Source organism: Apodemus sylvaticus, chromosome 7 (genome assembly GCF_947179515.1).
Source record: "Apodemus sylvaticus chromosome 7, mApoSyl1.1, whole genome shotgun sequence".
NCBI lineage: Eukaryota > Metazoa > Chordata > Mammalia > Rodentia > Muridae > Apodemus > Apodemus sylvaticus.
Window position 1 is genome coordinate 55379632 of NC_067478.1, and position 25679 is coordinate 55405310.

Genomic DNA, 25679 nt, shown 5'->3' on the forward strand with positions numbered 1-25679 from the left:
TATCTACTTGTATTTTCTCAATTTTGTAAAATCAGGCCTGTAAGAAATTCATCTTTGCCAACTCTGGGTCTTTTTTTTTCTTTTCTTTGTTTGCAATCATATCTTTCTCTTATTTGTCCCCTCTCTTCTCTGTCCTTTTTTTTTTTTTTAACTTTATTTTATTTTATAGAAGGTCTCCTTTCTCTTATTCTTATAGAAGGCCAGGTTGGCATTATCTTCAGTAAACAATAATTATTATTTATAAATTAATAAATGAATTGCTTTAATTTATTAAGCAATTAAATTCAAGAAAGATATTTATAAAATACAAAAATAAATATCAATAGTTATTTATCCACACGTGTATCCATTTGACAATAGTGAATGTGTCATGCTGTGTCATACTGTCCTTTGGCCTCCACGTCACTCCCTGTATCCTTTTCCACCCTCTTTTGGAGTTTACTCTAAAATTTCTTTGGGGGTATGATTAGTATCATCTCTAATGTAATAATATAAGTAAAATAGTATTATTTACTCAGGTTTGTTTTTTTAACTCTATTAAAACCTTACCTAAATAAATATTAAGATCATGGATCAGCTTTCCAAGTGATGCTAATGAGTTAATCTGCTCTCGCATTGTGTCCAGTTTTTCACACTGGTAAGCTTATAGCAATGTTATAGCAGTGAATTTCCTGTTCAAAGGATATTTCTAAGGTCACACTGTATGCATTGTTCACTCTGGGGATCTCACTGATGCATGTAGCTATAAATAGTAAACGTGTGCAGGGACACTCCTGCATTTCTCTCCTGAAAGGTATGAGCCCAGTGGGTGTCCGGTGCAGGAACACTGTTTCAAACAAGAATCATACTTTCTTCAAGCTATCATAATGAGACTCTTTTGATGTGTGTAAAGTTGTTGATATACATAGTCGCCAGAGGGAACCCCATAGAGTACTGTGAAAATGGACGTTCACCAGTTAACAGTGTAGTGGGAAACCAGGGAACATGACACAGAGGCAGCTAAGCTTTGCTGCTGATGTATCTATTACATTGGCAGATGGTGTGCTGTTGATGGCTTACACAACCAGGTGCTGCTCTGCTCTTGGCGAGAAGCCTGATTACTTTATTTTTCAGTCATTTTATATTTCTATGATACTTACAATAAAGAAGGCTATTTATTTCTGTCCAGTGTCCTAACACTTTAGAAAATAAGGTATTAAAGTAGTAATACCTTGATTTCTCTCTCAGCACAGAGATTTTTAAAACAAACACGTGTTTAAGATCTGAGAAGCCTATTCCCTCTCCTTTCTACAGAGGCTTTTCAGAACATGAGACAATCCACACTCCCCTTTGAAGAGTCTAAGGACTGTCTGCACACACCAAAACTGGCCTTCCTTGTAAAAATCTGTTAAGAAATATAAAAATGATATTGTTGTTTTCCTACTTTTATGTAGATTAAAACACTGCAAGGGCATTCATCGAACCATCCCTAACTCAGAAAAAAAAATAACTTAATTATATAATTTTTATTTTCAGTTTCTTTCTATTTGACTAGTTATGTTATAGCATATGTGATTTATTATAATTTGAAAAATACATGTCTTTTAGAATGTGGTGTTTGTTATGAAAGGTTTCAAAGATTCAAAATAGATTAGTGTCTTAGGGTTTCTATTGCTACAGTGAAACATCATGACCAAGAAAAAGTTGGTGAGTTGAGGGCTTATTCAGCTTACACTTCCACATTGCTGTACATCACCAAAGGAAGTCAGGACTGGAACTAAAACAGGTCAGGAACCTGGAGGCAGGAGCTGATGCAGAGGTTATGGAAGAGTACTGCTTACTGGATTGCTACCTGGCTTGCTCAGCATACCTCATTACAGTACCCAGGTCTACCAGTCCAGGGGTAACAACTCTCACAATGGGCCCTCCTACATTGATCACCAATTGAGAAAATGCTTTACAACTGGATCTCATGGAGGCATTTCCTCAACTGAGGTTCTTTTCTCTGTGGTAACTCTTGCTAGGGTCAAATTGACACACAAAACAAGCCAGAACAATTAGCAACATGCCATTAGCCAAAGGAATCCATGTAAATCATCACATGCTTCTATTAGATAACTCTGGATAATCATTCGGTGAATGTTTGTGATCTACCAACGGCTATTATAGTCATCTGCCTGGACAGTACCAGGAACCATGGAGAATACCACATTTAACTTTTATCTACAGCAAGACCTTTCTTATGAATTAGTTGGTAAAAATCCTTTCTAAGTGATGAGTGTTGAAAATCATTCCTTGCAGAATAAATTGCATAAAACATTGAAGGTGACATGTTAGCAAGGTTCCCCAGTCAGGGAAGAAGGGTCTTGGTGGAATATGAAACAGCATGGAGATATGTTCAGACAGTTATGGTTAGCATTAAAAATGCTTTCCACATACTTAAAAATTTTACTATAAGCCAACTAAGGCTAAGGTTAGTCATATAAATTAGTGTTTTGATTTAATAAGACAGAGCCTCGCTTAGGCTCTGAGCACTGCTATGAGTGGTAAGATATCTGTCCTTGCTCTCCATGTGTGGCACAGTGGGGTACGGTCATGAGCAGGTGATTAGAACTATGGGGAACTACAGAAAAAACCTGTACAAGAATGGAGCCTATTGCTGTCTGTAAGCCTACTGCGGAGTTCTTTAGTTAAAACACCAAACTGGACTTTAAAACAGAAGAGTAAATGAGCAGAATGACAGGTTAAAAATCATTACTTACATCAAAACCAAAGGCTCTCCCAAAATAGCAATTTCAGTGGAAAATGATAAAATGGTCTATTTCGTGCTGAAGTTCCCCAGATCCACTGATTTGCTTTTCCTTGTTCCCACTCTCAAACTCACAGAAAATGCACGTCTTCAGGAAAACTTTGCAGGCATTGATCTACCCCATTTCTTCCACCACTCCCCACAACTTCGAGGTCTGGACAGCTACCACACCCACCTACTGCTATGAATGTGAGGGGCTGCTGTGGGGCATCGCAAGACAAGGCATGAAGTGTCTGGAGTGTGGGGTGAAATGTCACGAGAAGTGTCAGGACCTGCTCAATGCCGACTGTCTGCAACGTGAGTACTCAGACTAGAGAGCCTGCGTGTGTCTTCACACTAGAGCTCTGCAGTTCTGCACAGCCTGCATGTGTCTTCACACTAGAGCTCTGCAGTTCTGCACAGCCTGCATGTGTCTTCACACTAGAGCTCTGCAGTCCTGCACAGCCTGCATGTGTCTTCACACTAGAGCTCTGCAGTCCTGCACAGCCTGCATGTGTCTTCACACTAGAGCTCTGCAGTCTTGCACAGCCTGCATGTGTCTTCACACTAGAGCTCTGCAGTCCTGCACAGCCTGCATGTGTCTTCACACTAGAAGCCCTTTGTGTCAACATATTCTATGGGCTTTCCCCTACCACATATGCAAATGAGCCCTTGATGGCCGACCGGTCATAGACTTGATGGTATAGCCTCTGTTCTTGTCCACTTCTCCATTACTGTAATAAAACACTCAAACCAAATATGGAAAAGAGGATTCATTTCATCTTAGAGATCACAGTCTATGATTAAGGGAAATCGGAATGGAGACTCAAGCAGGAACTGAAACGGAAAACCAAGAGGAATGTTGCTTATTGACTCATTCTCTGGGTTATGCTTAGCTATCTTTCCTAGAAAGCCTAGGGAACTGTGCCCCTCAAAGTGGGCTGGGCAATCCTGTAGCAGTTAACAGTTAACACAGTCTCTCATATGTATGTCCATAGGCCAATGTGATTGAAGCAGTTCTTCAATGGAAATTTCTAAAGTCCGGGTGACTTTAGATTGTGTCAAGCAGGCAATGAAAACTAACAAGGGCATCCCTAAAGAACTGAATTAGGAACTAGAGGGAGTTGTCCTCAGGCTGAAAGAATAGCTTCAGTAATTGTAGAACCTCAAAGTGACCTCCAGTCTGTTCTGTTAGCAGTTTCATGTGACTGTGCCCATATACAATGTTACCCAAACTGGAGCCAGGACACACTTTCCCAATTTTGTCTTCACTGCCTGATGGGTATCCTTCTGCGTGGATATTGGAATTGGGGCTCTTGTCTTCAAAGCTTAAAGGCAAATGCAGCTAGGCATATGGCTCTTGCTGTATTTTCTGAATTTCACACAAATCTTTCCCTGAAGTGAATGAATACAGCTGATAAAATTTACCTCAGAGATTAACTGAGAAAGCTGCATGAGCTAGTCCATGTTGACTCTAGCTATACCATAGGTAATATGAATGAATATAGCTAATAAACATGACCTCATATATTTATTGATTTATGGAGAAGGCTGAGTGAAATAGATTGTGTTGACTCTAGGTATACTGCAGACCTATGTGGATAGGCTCTTTGTCCTTTGATACTTCTGAATGGACATACTCACTCTGTTTCTTATTAACAATTTCTTTTAAATTTTGTTTAAAATTAGCTGACAGAAGATCCAGAAATTCCTACTGTCAATACTCTTGGCTATACATAAGTTAACTCTACACCCCTGAACTTTATTCAGAAATTCTCTTTGAAAAATGCTATCAAAGAAGCATATTTTGTGTGAGTTCTGGTATGCCTTTTGACAGGAACATATTGTCTGTCCCCTCTGCAGTCAGAGTAAGGCTCATGGATTGCCTGGAACTGAGTGAGTGAGACAGAGGAAAGTGTGAGACTGGTGACTTACACTCACGACTAGTGACAGCTGGCTAGCTTCAGTCAGCAGTGGACATAGAGCATCCTCATGTTCTCTGTGCATTAACATTCCCCCAGCACAAATCAGAATAAAGCTAACTTATAAACAATACTGTGTCTTAACAAAACATCTAGTTTCCCATCCACCTATTCCCTTCTTTGTAAACCTTGAGGCAGAATCTCATGTAACCCAGGCTAGCCTTAACTCATATTGTAGCTGAGGCCGGCCTTGAACTCCTAATTCTTCTGCCTCTCTGTCTTATGTGCTGGGTAATGCATGTGTGCTGCCATACACAACTCCTTCTTTGAAAAAAGTATGATTAGGAATGATCTCTTAAAATAACTCAATGTTAGTTATTCAACTTAATTACAATTAAATTTTAATCTAGAGGGTTGAGAGTTGGCTCAGCAGTTAAGAACATGCCTGTTTTTCCAGAAGATCTGAGTTTGGTTCCCAGCATCCATATTGGGTGGCAAACAATTATCTGTAATTCCAGCTCCAAGGGATTCACTGTCACTTCTGGTCTCTATGGGCATTGCACCCATGAAAACACATACACACACACAAATAAAAAATAAAATCTTTACATTTTAACCCTTGTGTTTGTAATGAATTTTAAACAAGCATTTTAATAAAGAAGAATAGAACTGGTAACAGTTATAAAAAGTATTGCCATCTTAAAATAAATATTGTGAAACTCTTAGAGAAAAAAAATGCTTAGGATCATGCCTAAGAAATGGGCTTGTTCCTTTTTTTTAGGCTTTTCTTAGTAAAGATTCCCTCATCCTTGATCCATTTGGAGTTGGGCTTAGTACAAGGAGACAAGGATGGATCAATTCACATTCTTCTGCATGCTGACCTCCAGTTGAACCAGCACCATTTGTTGAAAAGGCTATCTTTTTTCCACTGGATGTTTTCAGTTCCTTTGTCGAGGATCAAGTGGCCATAGGTGTGTGGGTTCATTTCTGGATCTTCAGTCCTGTTCCATTGATCCTCCTGCCTGTCACTGTACCAATACCATGCAGTTTTTAACACTATTGCTCTGTAATATTGCTTGAGATCAGGGATACTGATTCCCCCAAAATTTCTTTTGTTGTTGAGAATAGTTTTAGCTATCCTGGGTTTTTTGTTATTCCAGATGAATTTAAGAATTGTTCTTTCTAACTCTATGAAGAATTGAGTTGGGATTTTGATGGGTATTGTGTTGAATCTGTATATTGTATATTTGCTTTTGGCAAAATAGCCATTTTAACAATATTAATCCTGTTGATCCATGAGCATGGGAGGTTTTCCCATTTTTTTGAGGTCTTCTTCCATTTCCTTCTTCAGAGTCTTGAAGTTCTTGTCATACAGATCTTTCACATGTTTGATAAGAGTCACCCCAAGATACTTTATACTGTTTGTGGCTATTGTGAAGGGGGTCATTTCCCTAATTTCTTTCTCAGCCTGCTTATCCTTTGAGTATAGGAAGGCCACTGATTTGCTTGAGTTGATTTTATAACCTGCCACTTTGCTGAAGTTGTTTATCAGCTGTAGGAGTTCTCTAGTGGAGTTTTTTGGGTCACTTAGGTAGACTATCATGTCATCTGCAAATAATGATAGTTTGACTTCTTCCTTTCCAATTTGTATCCCTTTGACCTCCTTATGCTGTCTAATTGCCCAAGCTAGTACCTCAGGTACAGTATTGAAAAGATAAGGAGAAAGTAGGCAGCCCTGTCTAGTCCCTGATTTTAGTGGGATTGCTTTAAGTTTCTCTCCATTTAGTTTGATGCTGGCTACCGGTTTGCTGTATATTGCTTTTACTATGTTTAGGTATGGGCCTTGAATTCCTGTTCTTTCCAAGACTTTAAGCATGAAAGGATGCTGAATTTTGTCAAATGCTTTTTCAGCATCCAATGAAATGACCATGTGGTTTTTTTCTTTGAGTTTGTTTATGTAGTGGATTGCATTGATGGATTTCCGTATATCGAACTAACCCTGCATCCCTGGAATAAAGCCTACTTGATCATGATGGATGATCATTTTTATGCGTTCTTGGATTTAGTTGGCAAGAATTTTATTGAGTATTTTTGCATTGATGTTCATAAGGGAAATTGGTCTGAAGTTCTCTTTCTTTGTTGGATCTTTGTGTGGTTTTGGTATCAGCGTAATTGTGGCTTCATAGAAGGAGTTGGGTAGTGTTCCTTCTGTTTCTATTTTGTGGAATAGTTTGAAGAGTATTGGTGTTAGGTCTTCTTTGATGGTCTGATAGAATTCTGCACTGAAACCATCTGGTCCCGTGCTTTTTTGGTTGGAAGACTTTCTATGACCCCTTCTATTTCTTTAGGGGTTATGGGACTGTTTAGATGATTTATTTAGTCCTGATTTAATTTTGGTATTTGGTATCTGTCTAGGAAATTGTCCATTTCCTCCAGATTCTCCAGTTATGTTGAGTATAGGCTTTTGTAGTAGGATTTGATGATTTTTTGAACTTTCTCAGTTTCTGTTGTTATATCCCCCTTTTCATTTCTAATTTTGTTAATTTGGATACTTTCTCTGTGTCCTTTGGTCAGTCTGGATAACTCAGTGTAGCAGTACAGGGCAAAAACAGAACAGGGAAGTGGGAAGGGGTGGATGGGAGAACAGGTGGAGGGAAGAGGGCCTAAGGGACTTTTGGGGAATGGGGGGACCAGAAAAGGGGAAATCATTTGAAATGTAAATGAAAAATATATCGAATAAAAAATTAGAAAATAAATAACTAAATAAAATTTATCTAGAGAGATAAAAAAATCAACATTTCCATGTGGATCAGAATGGACTTCTGAAAATATATGCATTTAGCATTACAGATTTTCCTAAGAACTAGCAAGAAATATTGAATATCTCTCTCCAAAATGAGTCATGTTTTCTTAAGAAATGCCTCTTTCTTGTTTTAACTGAGAAGTTGGTGATAGTTTACATTTGTATCCACCTCCCAAGTGCTGAGATTACAGGTGTGAGCCATCATGCCTAGTTTAAATTATTTTAATTGATCATCCACACAATTTAGAAACAACAAAAATATACACATAATGTTGGATCCTAACGATCCTCCAGAGTCCCACAAAACATGTATTTTAGCCCATATTAATTCCTGAGGAGTTCAAATATGACATAAGGTCAGAGTCTGTTACCAAGCCTTCAGCAAGCAGGCATTGGAAGGTATGTCCTCTGTCTTCTCCAGTGATGCTATGCCACACTTCTGTGTCCTAATACAAGCCCTTTTAAATTCACAGCATTAATAAGATCTGGCTATTTCTGTTGTTTGCAAATTGGATATTGATTCCTCTCCCTCTGCGGTCCCATTACCAATGCTTTGTAACCATGATATTTTGAGACACTTAAATAGGTTGAATATATTGAGCATCCCCATGGGTAGAGGATTTATTCTTGGAAGAAAGTAAACAATATTTACTTTTCTATAATTTAACCCTTATCTAAGTTCTAGAGATGATTAATAAATAAATGTGGTATAAACAATAGTAAAGGCATTAAAAACTACAATGAAAAGTTGCCAGGCAGGAGAAGGCCAGTATAGGGATAGCTTGGTGAATATAAGCAGTGACTATCCCTGTACAGGACACAGGTTTGGGTTCAAGAACACTCATAGTGACTTATAATCAGCCACAACTCCAGTGCCAAGGGTTCTGATGCCCTCGGACCTTTGTACAAGGTACACATATGGCATATGTACATACACATACATATATACATACATACATACATACATACATACATACATACATACATACATACAGGCCAAACACAAATACACATTAAATAACACTTATACACATTAAATAAATAGATAGATACATAGATAGATAAATAAATAAATAAATAAATAAATAAATAAATAAATAAATAAATAAATAAAATTTTATGTGGCCTGTGTTGACTTGATGATCATCTTTTCTATTGCCATACACAGTTGGAGACACTAGGTTGAAGAGCTCAGTGGACTACTGAACTCAGAGTATTTGGTGTTCTCAAGAACTGAATGCTTATTTCAGGCCATGTTTCAACTAGAAGCCAGATCTCAGAACCCGCACACCAGTGTTCTTTTCTAACTTTCAAATAAATGTGTAAAATTGGTCCAAACTAACTAGATCCTCTGAACCTGATACTTTGAGGCATTTTACTTTTTTACTAGATTCCTGTCTTCTTAGACATTAAGCTATCCTGGCCTGGCCTTCTCAGGGTTCCCCTAATGAGTGCTCAAGGCTTATCATGCAACCCAGCCCAGCAGTTTACCCTTCACACCACCAGCTACAATCTATGCTGAGTTTTCTACAGCACATAGAGAGCTGAGGATAAAATCAGTTTGAGTAACAGTGGAATCAACTCTTGACTTACCTTGGAGTGACAATGAGCCCATTAAAAAGCTATGAGGGTAGAGGAGAGCTTTTACAGGCTCTGGTCAGCCACAAAAGAGGGAACAGGAGGAAAGTGTGCCCACATAATGCCACAGAAGAAGCAACCCCTGTAGTATACCCAACGCATCTAATAGACATGATAGACAGCTTACAGCCTTGAACTCCATTTACAGGGTCTGATCTCCAACTCTGTTGCTCCTCTAATTTTGTGTGAATTAAGTGATAATTGACCAGTTTCATAAATGCATATACTGTACACTTACCTTATTTGCCCCCATTACTATCTCTTGTTCCTCCCCCTCCCTCTGAATCACTTCTTCCAAAGTGGTCCCCTTCTAATTTCTCTCCTCTCTCTCTCTCTCTCTCTCTCTCTCTCTCTCTCTCTCTCTCTCTCTCTCTCTTTGTGCGTGTGTGTGTGTGTGTGTGTGTGTGTGTGTGTGTGTGTGTGTGTGGCCAATGAGTTTAATTACAGCTGCTTGGACAAGCATGGGAATGGTGTTATTTACTGGACCAAAGGCAACTGATCAGTGTCTAGAGCAGTGAGAAAAATAAATGATAAATAAGACCTTTCCCACATACAACCCTAGCTACATAGCTTTTCATAAAAGGGAATTGCCTATGAACATCTTCTCCACCCAGTTAGGAATACTGACAAGCCCACCCAGAGCAGGACTAATGCAGATAACCATAGTTGCTGAGAGGTCACAGATGCAACAACTGTATGTTCTGAGCAGAGTTCAACAGCACTCTTTCCCATCCTCCAGCTCTTGAATTATTTTTCTTCCTTTTTTTTCTGGCTGTACTAGGACCTTGAAGAACATGATATAGACATCCCACTTAAAACCTCCCTGGCCTCATTTGTCACATAAAAGAGAGTTAATAATGCCAGCCTCCACATCCAGCTAACATCCAGAAGGAGCATATCTGTGGCTTTAAAAGCTCTCCGTCTCTGTCTGTCTGTCTGCCCCCATCTCTGTCTTTCTTTCTCCCTCCCCAAGCCTGTACACACAAACACGTGTACATGAACAACTTGACAAATTATTGAAGCTTGTCTGTTTGATACTTGCATGGATGGGTATAAAACTTCAAGCCTTCATGTAACATATGATTCAAAAAAAATGGTAATCTTTAAGCTAATTTAACTTAAAATAGAAAGCACTAATCAGCAGCATTTATGAATACTTTATAAGAAAATTATTTAGTATTAATAATTTTCACTTCCTCTACAAAACAAATAGCACATCCAACTCTTTAAAGCAAAAAGGGGAAAGTCAAAAAGAAATAAAGTCATGCCTATGCAATACCAATATGCTTTTATAGTAAATAAAATGTTAAGATTAAGATACATAAAAGTATCCATGGAGAATTATGTTATTGAATTTGTACTAATACCTAGGGGAAAATTCAGGAAAAGAGAACAGATGGCAAAGTTGAAAAAACTTTAGATGGAAAGTCTATTCCGCACCCCCCCCCCCCGAGGAAAAATCAATAAATCCCACGAACTTCCATTTTCTGGTTTATAATGTTTTCACATTAGTCTAACCTCTACCCCAGATCTAGCCAGACATTACAAAGATTAAGTGGACAATGGGCCCAGCCTGCTACACTTCCAGTTTAGTCTTCAGTGCTATTTCAGCAATGGTGGCTACATTTGTGGTGGACAGAGGTGGAATGAAAGGAGAATTACCCCTCTTCAATCCTACCCAGCACCTGCATGTCTGTGCTTTGACGTGGATTGAGCCTCAGGACTCATGTGTGCTCTTTAGTCCTGTGATGGTAAAGGAGGTGGCAGCTGGCAGTTCCTCAGGAGCAAGGAATGTGAGGACATTATAGGCCATGTCTGGAGCACAGTATCTGCAAGGACTTTGTAGAGTCCATTATTCCAAACCACTTGACTTGTGGAGAAGAACATAGAGATCATCCCTAACACTTCCCTGGGTTATATGTTCTGGGTTTGGTCCATGATGTCTGTATCTCAGGATCAACTGTCCTGAGTGTATGGGACAAAAGACAAAACAGGTCTGAGACCTATGCCACCACTCATATGTAGATCCTAGGCTCAGATGTCTATATGCAAACAGTTGAAAGTGAGAGTGAGGCCCAAAAATTTAGGCAGGAAACAAAGAAAGGAAAATAATAGATGGTGAGGAAGAATGGGATGGGGGTAAAGAAAATGGGAAACAGATGAGGAAATGAGTCTGTAAGATGGAGGCTACAAGCAGAGATCGGGGGCAAGAGGATGGCAGAAATGGGCTTGGGGAAGAACCATATAAACACCCTTAGTTTAAAAATGTCAAGTGCTGATAGGATGGTTCAGTGAATAAGAGCACTCACTGCTCTTGCAAAGGATCCGAGCTTGGCTTTTAATATCCACATGGGGAGGCTCCCAACTGCCCATCACTCCAACTCCAGGAGATCTTACACCCTATTCTGGCCTCTGTGGACATCTGCATTCACACACACACACACACACACACACACACACACACACAAACCTTAAAATACCATAATGATCTCTAACCCATTATGTATTGTTTATAAGATAGATAGATAGATAGATAGATAGATAGATAGATAGATAGATAGATAGATAGATAGATCCAAGCAGCCCAAAACAGAGCCTCACCTTGAAGGATAGTAGGATTGCATGGAGTGAATTCTACCTCCTAAAGAAGCAGTAGCCACTCAGCTCAGAGGAGATGTCTGAGGCTTAGCCTAGTGATCTTCTTTTGTCTGTACAATGAAGAACCTGTCACAGGGGGATAAGGTTGGAGATGGTGCCCTAGGACCTGTCCACAGCCCACAAGGAAGTGGCATGTAGATCAGTAAGACGTACACAGCCTCCCAGCAGCAGCTTGGCCTGCTTGTGTCAAACATCCTGGGTATCAGAGGTCATTTAAGGATGAACCTAAGTAGAAAGAAACCTGTGTTTGAAGGTTTTCATGAGTTGTTGTAGTTTTGTTTTGTGGTTGGTTTTTTTATTTTTTTTCATTTCTGAATAGAATGTGAAGAAAATAAATGTGATATTTAAACACACACACACACACACACACACACACACACATCTTTCCTTCTTTAATCTCTCCCTTAATTTTGCCTTGACATATTTGAAAAACCAAGCACATTTAAAAATTATTGATCTGTCCCCTTAAGCCATTAAGATATTTCGTTACACTAAATGGGAAATCACAGGAATTACCAATGAGATACAAGAATTCTTTCTGATTTTTTTTTTTTTAATTTTAGTGAAAGCATTTCCTAAACTTATCCTAGGAGACTGCATTTGCTGGTTAGGATGCTTAACTGCAGTGTGGATGGTACAGGCAGAGCCAGAGTAGCAGAAGTTAAGGTTTGGCTTGGCTTGGGGGCAGATCCAGTGACAGCTAAATCACTTCTGTAGAAGGTGGCAGGTCCTCATGAGAGGGCCCCCTGCCCACGTGCCCCATTTTCATCACAGAGCCACCTACAGGGGTGGGAGAGATGTTTCATCACACCGCAGCCCCTCCCCCCCCCCAGTTATCTAGGCCTTTGTATGCAGCTTTGAGTCTCCGAGGAGGGGGTGGCCTCTGGGGGAGTCGTGGGTCTGTTCCACGGGAGAGACGGAAAGCATGTGAAAGGAGGAGGGTTGGGGTTATCTCAGATACAAAGCAACTAATGGGAAGGGTGGGAAGATGTCAACTCTGTGCCCACCTACGTGATTCCCCAGAAAGAAAACAGGCGTCCAAGGAGGACCACCCACATGATGTCACAGGGAAAGACACGTTTCTAGGCTACAAACTGCTAGACAGAAGAGCAGTACTCAAATGCCTCAGCCCTGATAGCCCACGTGCTTACTCTGAATATTAATCCACCACCACCAGGGTCTGTTAACCTCAAGTGCATGGGAGGGTTTCAGGATGTCTAAAAAAACGAACTAACAAAAGAAATTTTCCAGATTCCTTGGACTTTAATGTCTTTTGTCTTTAGGCACTGCATTGACTCTAACTGGCTACGGAGACAGTAGCTTTTACAGGTACTGAGCATGACTCTGTTCATGGATGCTTCACAGTAATTAGAGAGCTCAAAGTCCTGCAGTTTCTTGCTAGGATGAAATACTTTGATAGATGTCTCTGATCTTTGCTGGTTTGACTTTCTAAAATCCCACATTTAATCATCATTAGATGATTCTAACTATCATTATTTATTTGATATTTACCTATCTACTTGAGCTTGATTCTCACCTGACCTCATTAAAAGAGATATCACCGTTGTACCTGTTTGCCTATGGATGAGGCAGCCAAGACTTAGGGTGAAGAAGTAACTATGGGGGTTGAAGTGAAGATCAATTGATAGTGCTTGATTATCAGTAGTGAAAGGCCCAGGGTACAGTACCTTGCACTTCATAAAACCATGCGTAGCATGAAATACTTACCAGCACTTAGGATGTAGAGACAGGAGGATCAGAAGTCTAAGAACATAATCAGCTACACAGCAAATTCAAGGTCAGCCTGGGAAATGAGACCATGTCTAAAAAGAAAGGGAAGGTAGTTCAAGAAGTGGGGGAAAGAAGAAGGGGAGAGGGAGGGAAGGAAGAAGAGAGGAAAGGAGGGAGGGAGGGAAGGAAGGAAGAAGGGAGAGAGGGAGGGAAGGAGGGAGAGGGGGAGGGATGGAGGGAGAGAGGGAGGGATGGAGGGAAGGAAAGAGGGAGGGAAGGAGGAAGGGAAGGAGGGAGAGAGGGAGGGAAGGAGGAAGGGGAAGAAAGCAAAGGAGAATTCGAATTCAAAAGGATGATGTTCTGGTTCATTTGCAACTCTATAGCAAGTTACCATAAACTAGGTAGATGCTGAATATCAGGACTTCATCTCTCACTGCATCAGCTCCTAGGCACCCCTAGCACTTGTCCCACTGCCAGCTATTGATTGTCTGTGCCCCACAAGAATAAAGTGGAGAAGGGCTCCCTTGGCCCTGTATTGTAAGACTATTATCCATCAAAGCTTTGCCCTCAGTACCTACCCATTCTCCTGAATGCCCACCTTCTGACACTGTTATGTTGGTGATTAGGTTTCAGTGCTGACATTTAGGTAACCACAAACATTCTAAACACATCAGCTAGCTCCTGGCAGGTGGGAATTTACCCCTTCTCTACCCCAAATATGATAACTCCATACCTAGATAGATTGCCATGCTATCTTCTCAACACACCCCTTCCATGTGTAGCTGTCTACTTGCCTTTGCATTGCCTTAACTGAGAGCATATGCTGTGCAGCTCAATCTAATTCCTGTTCAGCAGGCTCAGCTTTCTGTTGATAGGCACACAATCTTTGTTTCCAATGAATTCCAAATCTGAAGCCAAGGGACACTTGTTTTCTGTTTATAACTGTATTCTTAGCTCTTTAATTATTGTGCATTATGGATTGTCCTCCCTCCAGGATTATGGCCCAGGGCACAGTCTGCAAGAAGCAGATGATTCATTAAATTGATTATGACTGTCTTTTTACCTTTAATTCCTTCAAGAACTAGCTTGGCATCCATAGCTCTTAAGCACATGCTATTTTCTAAACACCGTGCTAGACATTAGGCTGTGCATTTAACAGAGCATAGTCCTACCAGCTACACACACACACACACACACACACACACACACACACACAGGTAAGTGGTCCATTCTGAGTGTTAAATACAGGGAGTTTGAGTGTTTACAGGTTGGCAATAATTAGATCACATTAAGGTGCTAGTGATCATATGGGCCTTGAGCATTGCCCTTGTTTTCTGTAGTGAGGGATTGTTAGCTTTGAGAGGGCCGAATTTTCTGTTGAGGAGAACACAAGAATGTGTTCTTAGAATTGAGGGTAAAGCAGTGAAGCAGGAGAGCTGAAGGCTGCAGAGGTATGTGGAACACTTGTTAAGTAAATGAAGACAGAATAGGGCTGGGAACAAAGGAGAAGGTTGAGGAACACACAAGAGTGTACACAGAAAGTATATAACACACATGTACACATCAGGTCGATAAATGGGAGATGGAGGCTGCATGGAGCAGCGTGTCCTGTGTGAGGGGGGCCTTGCTGCAATGCATCTTCTTTGATCTGAGCTACTGTTCTTAAGACCAGTGTCTTACTACTTCAGGGAGGTACCAGAGTATTTTGAAAGACTTCCATGAATGCTTATTTGCAGTTATCACTGATTACCTTGAAATTACTTTGAAATAAACAGAATAAGCCCAAAAGACTAGAAATTTGTGACAAATTGCAGCAATTTAAAAATGGTCTGATTGGAAAATTAAGATGCGTGTTTGATGAACAATGATAAGCAAGGAAAAGGGCTTGCAGATCAGCTGCCAAATTAACTGTGGATGCATATCTGAAGCTCGGATTGAAGCTCTTCGGAAACAAAGTGTAAACGCAGAAAAATTTCAAAGCTGTGTATCTTTTCTAGAAATGACAGATCAGGGTCTTAAACATAAGTTTCTGTCAGCCTATCTTCCCCAAATTGGCAATTTCAGCTCACAGATCTGACTAAAACGTACACATTCAAGCAGGAACACAACTGCAACATCCAAAGAGGTAAGAGATTTCAAAGTTAATTGTCAGAGATTTGATACTTTGGCATAAGGAACCTCTTGACGTTCTAGCTTTAAATTTGTAGGCGCTGCTTATGTGAGCATTTGCGGTGTGAAAAGCACTCAACCCAGCTGGACTCCTCCTTGAATTTAGAAGTTTAAGCCCGGGGCCCTTGACCATATAGGACTGGCAAATTCTTTCTAGAGCCTCTGGACTAACCAGTGATCATGATCTTAACCTTCTGGGTATAAGGGTGGGAATGAATATCATCTTCATGCTGCTTCTAACCCTTCAAATTTCTTAGTGTGACTGCCACCAATCAAACACATTTCTCCAGACACTTTGAATCTTGCAGGTATTTTCTACTCATCTTTGATGTTTAAGGAACATTCTAATATTTGAAGCCAAATATGCCTGTTAGGTAGTGCAGACACGCAGTCCAACCTAACTAACTATATTTTACTGAGTAAGAATTATGTATTGTGTAATCAAGCTGTTACTGGTAAATTACAAACACTCTCAATTACTTAATGGCACATAATTTACAAATACACAGCTGTTATAGAGCATGTTTTAACAGATGAGTAGGGTATTTAGAATGTTCTTTAAATTAGGATTCATTCTTTTTTAATCTTCTCATTTAAATATGTTTGGGGGCTGGTGGGTGAGATGGCAGAGCAGATAAAGGTGCTTTTCAACCAGCACTGTCAGGGTGAATTCAATCCCTAGAATGCACATGGTAGAAGGAACAGACTCTGACATCTCGATGTGTGCCATGACACAGGCATACACACACATGTGCATTTTCGAATCCCAGGAGGCCAGGCCTAGCAGTGAGGATACCTTTGGTGGATATGGTAGAAGTCACAGACATGGTACTTGTGGAATGTTCAATAGCTGGAAGCATTTGTGAATCACACAATACCCAGGAAGTCGATGTCAATCACAAAACAAACAAATTGAAAGATTTTGGTTGAAAGTGAAATTTAGCCCATTTGACTCTAAATATGTTTGTTAGTGAGGATTTAAGTGTGCTGCCTGCTATGTGCTATATCATCCAGACCAGTGGTTTCCAAATGCCTTTTGCAAAGAAGAACTTCAGGTGAATGTTTCACTATGTTTCGGTATACATTGTATGTGTGGTATGGGAATTCTTTTAATGTAAATAAAGCAGCATTTCATTACAGTCCATCCCACTGAGAAAAGTTGGGTGAGCTCTGCATTATTTGTCTCCAGTTGAAATGTGCCACTTATGTTTGATCCAGCTCTCAATTCTTTTTAGAGTTGTTGAAGACTAACATGTCTTATGTGACATCCTGATTACATGCAAGAGTTCTTGAAGTTTGTTGCTGTTGCTTGTAATTCAAACCAAATACTTAGAGAACTCCTTCTCTGTTCCAGTATTGTGGTTTCATGGGTGGTTGAAGTCTACTGAGTTGACAATAATGCTAATACGGCCCCATGTTCTCAGTATAGTGATTCATTCATTTTCCTGATGTTGACCAAAAAGCCGCCCCAGCTCCTCTAAGCTCAGTCTTTGACATGCATGCATCTCCTTTCGAACCATCCCAGAGCAGCTCCTGTACACTCACACAGCCACTGGTTCTCTTCCCGCTGCAGGCGCAGCAGAGAAGAGCTCTAAGCATGGTGCGGAGGACAAGACACAGACCATCATCACAGCCATGAAAGAAAGGATGAAGATCAGGGAGAGGAACAGGCCAGAGGTGTTTGAAGTCATTCAGGAAATGTTCCAGATCTCCAAAGAGGATTTCGTGCAGTACACAAAGGCTGCCAAGCAGAGTGTGCTGGATGGGACGTCCAAGTGGTCAGCAAAAATAACCATCACAGGTAGAATACATTTCCTAAGTGTTTTATTCCATATGGAGTTTTTTTATGTGTATCAGGAACCACCATTAATTTAAAAAAAAAAAAGCCCAAGATAGAAGAATAGATTTTTTTTTTAAAATCTCATCAATGTTGACAAATCTACCTATTCAATTTTCTCAAATAGATGAAGGAAAATTAGAATAATTTCACTCTGTATTCTGTTAATTTACTCATCAATACATTAATGATTTAATAAATTAGCTTTTCAAGTTGCCTTCTACTGAATAATGACAACAGTGTCAATAATATCCTTACTGAGGGTCACTATCAGTGTGTTGCTTTAAGGGGAATCATTTTAGAACACTCATCCACCTGATCCTTAAGTAAATACCAGTGATCATTTAAGTTTTTTAGATTAAAACTCTAAAATCAGTCCTCTGAATGATATTAACACACACATGGGAGCTGGGGAGATGGGTTATTGTTTAGTTAGTACTTACTGTTCTTACAATAACCTGGTTTAAGTTCCTGGTTTAAAGACCTGGTTTAAGTTGCCAGTACCAGCATGAGGGCTTACAACCACCTACAATTCTAAGTCCAGAGGATCTGATACCTTTTTCTCACCTCCATGAGTACTGCATACATCTGATGTTCATGCAAACATGCAAGCAAAGTACCCATATGCTAAAAGTCAGCAACACCAGAAACATAGAACAATCTTCTATCATCTTATTACATAATAAAATAAAGAGCCTTTCTTTACTGAATTAAGCTGATCAATACTCATACTCAGTCTATTAAGTTTTTAAATCATTTGAATTTTGCTGAACATTTTTTGCATATGTTGCATGTAACCTAAGCCAATACACATATATAAATAAGTACTTATAATTGGTTGGTGCTTTCAAATATGAAAACAATTCAGAGTGATAAAATCTAGCTAGCTAATTTGCAAAGTATCAATTAGTTCTGAAAGCTCAGGACACCTGTTCTGTGCTTTAAGAATGCACTACATAGTATTTGCTGTAGTCACTGTGATGTGTGATATATCTCTTGAAATAATGTTCCTCCTACTAAATCATAGAATATACTACACACACACACACACACACAGACACCCACTGCTATCTTTCTCTAGGAAGTCAACAGCTTCTTGTACATCATTGTAGTTGCAGTCTTGAAGAAGTGGGATCATTTCACTGTCCTTTCACTGAACAGAGTCTCTTCCAGTTTCAGGCGTGGTGTGGGAAATGGCAGTATTTTGTTACGAATTCCTATTAGTAAGAAAACACTTGAGTCAACATTTATCAAAATGAGATTTATACCTGGTCAATGGTACACAAAAATTGTTCCATATTTTATTTTTATTAAAGAAATGTAGCTCTCAAACAGTGATTTACCTCCTCATATATGTTAGAATGCTTACCCTCCAAATATACACAAATTAACTGTGGATCAGAATATGGAGGTCCAGTAGAGTGGTGAGAGGGGTATAAATTAAAACCATTATTATGGAGAACAACAAGCAGAGTCCTATAAAATATTCAAAATGTAGCTATCACATGTCTCAGTGGTCCCACAATGGAGTGTGTACCCCAAAGAGACAAAACAAAAAACCTCTGTCTTAAGTAAGTCACCTTATTCCTGTGCCAACTGCAGCACAATTCATAGCAGCTGAGGTATTGGTTCAGCACAGCTGTCCATCAACAGAGAATCAAAGGAAAAGTGGTAGGCACACACAGTGGGTAGAGCTCAGCAGGAGAAAGAACAGAGAAGATGTTACAGTCACTGTTCATATTCCGTTCTAGATGTTTGTGGAGTTCAGTGAGCAGTGAGAATGAGTGTGGTGAGGTTGAATCTCCAAACCCAGGGTAAAATGACAAAATATTCTCTCTAATGGTTTTGTTTCTAGAAGCATTGTCATATTGAAACCTTTATTTCCGGTTCATTTCAGTGGTTTCTGCACAAGGCTTACAGGCAAAGGACAAAACAGGGTCCAGTGACCCATACGTGACAGTTCAAGTTGGCAAGAATAAAAGAAGAACGAAAACTATCTTTGGAAACTTGAATCCAGTGTGGGATGAGAAATTCTACTTGTAAGTACATACCATAACACTATCACATAGACCCGAGTGTTTGAGAATGAATTTAAGACAGGCTTGTGAATGCTAAAGAAGTCATCGCTGTATTTTAATCTCATGCAGAAATGTTGAAAAAGGAAACTAGAATTTTAAACTTAATATTATGAAATGTCTTGTTTATTCTTTAGAAGTACAGTTGGGGCAGTATTGGAAGAAATAGCAAGAGGTTTTCTGTGTAGTCTTTGACTTGGGATGTGAGTCCTCAGAGTTGGGAATCCATGGGCTGGACAAGCGCTGTGAAGATTTGTGACTAATGACAGAAGAGATATTTGGGGCACCGCCTCATCCATCCATCCATCATGGTAGAAATGAAACTAGACCACCCAGAGAAAATGGCTGATGATAACTTTATGACCTTTCACTGTCTATGCAGACAGTTATTTATAAACTCTTACATCTTGCACCTAAGAGCAAGAAATCACTTTTCTCTCCAGGATCCTTTTCTTTCTATAACTCTCCTTGAGAAAAAAATGATGCAATGATTTCTAGTTATAATCTGATAAAAAGTCACTAAGGGACTTAAGTCCACTGTATCTTCTTTATATGCTAAGTGAACAATATTGGATCTGTTTAAGTGTTTAACAAGTGAAGTATCGGGGTGGTTATTTGTTTGAATATAGACCAGTGAAAAGTGTTTTATAAAATTGGTTTAAAGAACCACTTGGGATTGTGTAACTATGAAATGAATGATGCGGTTTGGGTGGTGTTTCTCTTCAGAGGGATGGGTAGGCTCATCCCTAACGCTTTTTCAACAGAAGACAAGAAATCAATGGGTAGTTACAAATTGAGATTCTACTGGAGTTAAGTAAATGAATAAAGCCAGTTGGGCAACAGGGCAGAAGCAGGGGGTGGTGGTGGAGAGCTGCCATAAACAAGATCAAAGACCTCAGGGCTGAGGCAGCTGGGCTGCCACAGCAGCCTGCAGACAGAATGCTGTAGAGCCTGCAGATCTTTGGTGGGAGCTGAACACACACTTTACAAACACCTTGACCGAGGCCTCACTGACTGAATGTACACATAGGTGAAGAGTTAAGTTTTGCTATACGCCTGCTTCTGTAAAATTGTCACTGCAGACAAGATGATGAGCCTGCCTCTCACTTCTGAAACACTCGTTGTGCCCCACACACGGCTTTCCCTCTGCCTTCCCTTGTGCTGAGCAGAAGCCAGTCTGGGTGCTGATGTGACATGCTTTGAGTTTCTTGTTTTCTACATTTTCCATAGATGGAATCATGAGACATGTACCCTTCTTCCACAGAGTTCCATTTGCTCGGTGTAGGTATTTTGAGTTTTAGAATGCATCACAAGTTCTTATCATTTTTAGTGCTGGGTAGTATTCCAGTATCATTTCCTGTTTATCTCAAAAATCTACAGGAGTCCCAGGTCTAATCCAAAGTTCCAATTCTTGGTAAAACTAAGTCTCAAATCTGTGAAATCTTAGCTTTCTGCCTTGTATACAGTGGCATCTTATACAAGTTTTATTGTGTATCTTTCTAACAACTAAGAGTTGTTAAGTTTGTTGTGCTTAGATGCTGTGTCTCTTCCTTAATTAGGTGCCTATTCAAACATTTTGGCATTTTCACACAGAGTATTGTGGTTTTTTGGTTGCATATGCTTTATAGTTTTACACTCAGGCGTTGATGTATATTTAAGTAGAATTTAGTATGGTATAGTTATACCTATGAATATTTGAGTGTTCATCATTTTGAAAGCATTGTTTGTTCTCAGCTAAATTGCTTCTTTACCTTTTGATGGAATTCAGCTCTGCATGTGTGGGTGGCTGCATTTGAGGACTCTCTGTTCTGTTCTGTTTGTCTGTTTATACTCAGGACTATGGAGGTTGATGGACCAAACCCTTATTAAGAAGTCTGAAATTAAGAAAGCCTGAGTCTCATGGTGCTCTTCCTTTTTTTCAAAGTTCTGTTCACTGCATTAAAATGGGTCCATTATTTCCATATTAATTTCATAATCAGTTTATTATTTTCTTTATAAAATAAAGCCATGAAAGAGTCAACTCCAAATAGACTTTTTATTTCTTAATAGCCCTGTATGAGATTCTAGTATTAAATCAAATGGAAATGACACAGCTAGCATCTCAGCCTCATTCCTGTCTTACAAGGAAACATTATGGCCTTTGTTAATTCAAGTCCTAGCTGAGGCTTTATTGGGACTGCTCTTTCTTCATTTAGGAAAAACAGCTTCTACTGCATTCGCTATGTGCAGAGAGTTCTGATGAGAAAGTCTACATTGGATTATGTCCCTGTTCTTTTTGCGAGTGTATTGACATGTCCATATTTGGCAAAATTATTTTTAAGATCTGTTCCGCTGTGTCTGTGTTCCCATTGCTCCCTGTGGGAAGTCTACATGGTCCTTGTTTTCATAGGGCACACGTGCCTTCTCCCTTCCTGCTGCCTTTGATATTTTATTCTCTCTGCTCATTTGTGCAACATCATCACTGGGTGGTAGAGTCCCCTTTTCTTGTGTTTCTGATGCTTAGGGTTTGTTGAGATACTTGAGCCTGTAGATCCGAATTTCCTTTCATATATGTGGAAAATCCTGGTTATTATTTCTTCTGCTCACCCGAATTGTGAAAACTCCATTGATACATGCTTGAGTTGAAGACTTCCTCACAGTTTCTTGATGCTCTGGCTTGACTCAATTTAATTTCTTTTGCTGTACAGAACATTCTGGTTTTGGTTTTTAAGATTTATTTTATGTTGTATGTATGAATATCTCTGATATTGTTCTTTTTGCTCTTAATTATTTGACTAGTGGGGTTCTTTCTTATTTCTATATATATTTCTATGTAAGACTTTGGATTTTTCCCTAGTTCTTTGAAAAACATCATATTGGTATTTTAGTGTGATTACATTGTTCTAACCGTGTAGCTGGTTTCACACTATTAATTCATCCTATCCCTGAACGAGGATTATCTTTGCATCTGGAGAATTTTCTTCCATTTCTGCATTATTATCTAGTTCCCACTGTGGAGGCTTTTTACCTCCTTGGGTTTCTTCATAAGTTTGTGTTTGTTCTTCAGAGTCCTAAGCAGTGGCATATTCTTTGCCTGCTTTCTTCCTCAAGGGCTTCATCATGGTGGGTGGAAAAAACGTATTTGATTTTTATATATGGATTCTGAATTCTACTACTTAGTTCAATTTTTCCATTGGTCCTGAGAGTCTGTTAGCTGTTTGAGCCTATACAATACCTACTATAAATGTTTGATGCCCTTGATCAACAATAACATTTCTGTCCACATAGCTTAGTTTTTTCTGCAAGATTTTATCAATCTACAGCATGTTTTTCTGTTTTCAAGTCTTTCTGGCTATATTGTGTCTTGGAAAACATTGCAAATATCTCAGTCAGGAGCTGGGACAACATTGCGAATATCACTTTGTAGGCAGCTGGTTATTTTGACATTCTGCAAATATTCTTACTCTTTGTTCTGAAAATCGGTTATGTCAAAAATTTTCATTTGTTTTGGATCTTGCTTTTAAAATCTACTAGACAGAATTGAAACAGGGCTTCAGGATAATCATGCTGTTCCCTAGGAAGGCCAGAGACTTATGTGCACTCTGCTTACTGACTTCTTGAATTCGGAGAGTTTTTGGTCAGTTAAATGGAAAATTGGTAACTTTACCTGGTGGGCACTTGGTTCTGTTGCATGGAATCCATCTACTGTTCTTAAAGCAAACTTGGGGTGTTAGCACAAGCACGCCCTCATCATGATTCAAGTGACTTCTCACAAGCAGTCCTCCTTCCGTTCTGCTATCTTCAGTGCCGTGCCCTCTGACCTCCAGCCGCCCTGTTCTTCCTGGAGTTTGAGCTTTATCTTTTCAGCCCAGAGAGCCAAAGTGGCTCTGCTTTTCTTGAACAATGGCTGGGACAATCTCCTCAGACAAGAACCTGAAGTAATTATGAGGCTTACTTGAGTTTGATCCTACAGGGGTCAGCTCATTGGTGGAACTCCATTATCTTTGCATGCCTTGTCGACTATTTTTTTTTTTAATGTAGAATAATATCCTTTGTTAGTCAGTGTTGACCGGGATGAAAATCTGAGAATCTGAATTTAAATTATAAGAAAAAGTGAAATAAAACCATGTAATAGTCATTGCAGGTCATGGCAGGCAAAATAAATACGGGATTTGATATATAGATAGGCAGTAGCAGAGAAATAAAAAATCTATCCAACCATTCATATTTAATCTTTAAAGATTCCCTATGAGAAATCAGCTAAGTGTTTGTATGCAGGGAAAGTGTTTGTATAATAAGTATTTGTATGTAGAAAATATACCCCCATCAACATCAGGACCACTTAGAAGGTCTGGCTATGCTAGTGGTCAATGTTCATATCAGTCAAAAATAATGTCAATCCCAGACAACCTAGAAAGCATGGGATAAGCACCCAGAAGTGTATATCTAGATTCTGGGAAACATGGCGACCCAATGATAATATTCTCATGTAAAAAGTTTTCTAACCTGAATAGCGAGGCACGTGAGGACCAGAGCATGCACAGTTGTAACACTGCTAAAAGAGAATGGGAACAGCTGACCTGAAAGGTTGTTAGGTCTGTGGCATTTATTTTGTTGATGAGAAAATTGACGTTCAGATGGGTTGTAGAAGCCAGTTTTAAGAAGCATCCCCCTGTTGAGAAGCCAAGCATAAGTGATAGTGGTCAGATGTGCCTTTTCCTGCAGCCAGATTCCCCACTCTGAGAAGGGCTGCTACCCCAAAGGAGGCAAGCCGGCACAAATGTTGAAAAGCTATAAAATAAAATAAAATAAAATAAAATAAAATAAAATAAAATAAAATAAAATAAAATAAAATAAAATAAAATAAAATAAAATAAAATAAAATAAAATAAAAAGAAATAAAAACACAATGAAATCATTGTTCAGTTTTTGGATGTGTTATTTAATTGTCCCTTGGTAAAAGGCCCTTTGATGCCCTCTGGAGATTTTTATGATATTATATTTTTAATTTCTATTACTTTTTGCACAGCTTAAATTGAGAAGTTTTAAGTGTGTATGTGTGTGTGTATATACATGTTTGTGTGTAAGTTCATAAAACTAGAAACAGGAAAGGGAGAGCAGATATGACAGGAGAAGAGTAGAGAGAAGGCTTAAGAGAAAAGAGACTGCAGTGGAGAGCGTGTAATAGGAAGGCAGAGAGCGATGCAGGCAGGAAGGAATGGCGCCAGTAAGGAGGAAGAAGGGGGCATATCAAGCAGGGGATGTGAAGTTGCCATACTGAAATCTTCTCTATGCTAACTTACGATTAATTTTAAGAAATGTATGGGTGGCATGTGACTCAGAATGGGCCATCTATGAGTGCTTCTGAGAAGAAAGGCGTGACCCTTGGAGCCCTTGCAGAAGCCTGGAGGACAAGGGGCTGTCACACATCTCTCATTTCCAAAAGGCCACATGAAGATTAGCTGTGACAATGCCAGTTATAGTTCTTTGGAGATGAAAATGTCTCATAGAGTTAAGGTGTTCTCAGTCCTGGCTCTTTGATAATCATTTGGGTGCTTGCTTCACAATTAATTGTGACGTTTGATTCTATTTCCCTGTGCTACAGAAAATGGTACCTTTTGTGCTTATAAACCATTCTCTAAAAGGGAGAAGAAGAAGTTGCTCCCATTGGGTTACAGAGGGAAAACAACCCGTAGGTGTGTTCATTTAATGATGAACGTGGGAGCTAAGAAACTTGGGTCTCATGCATATGTTGGTGGGATGTTTCCAGAGAATGCTCTAGTCAGTCCTTTAAGTTTCATTTCCCCCTGGATTTTTTTTTTTTGCTTTGTGTCTGTTTGTTTGTTTTCAAATTTCTGAAACAGAAAAAAAGTTTGTGCTGTATTTTCCTAGAGGGAAGGTAGTCATAAGATTGTAGTAGGGATGGGTTGTGTCATGTCATCTCATAAGAAGGAATTCTGTGAACAGGAAATTTCATCAACACAATGCTGTGGTAGGAACACAAACAGCTCTACTTTACTGTGGTGTCGAAAAAGAATAGTCTGAGTCTTAGACATTCTGCTCAAACATTCCCTGGAAAACCAGCTATACTTTCTTCAGG

The 25679-nt window shown here is 39.4% G+C and overlaps 1 protein-coding gene across 1 annotated transcript in view; it reads left to right on the top strand.

The window, feature by feature from the left end:
• Positions 1-25679, top strand: part of Unc13c (unc-13 homolog C) — a 439545-nt gene that overhangs the window by 177525 nt on the left and 236341 nt on the right. Inside the window, exons 7-9 of the mRNA XM_052189342.1 lie at positions 2866-3085; positions 17262-17489; positions 19423-19564. Coding sequence (XP_052045302.1) covers positions 2866-3085; positions 17262-17489; positions 19423-19564 — 590 coding nt within the window. The remainder of the gene's footprint in view (positions 1-2865; positions 3086-17261; positions 17490-19422; positions 19565-25679) is intronic.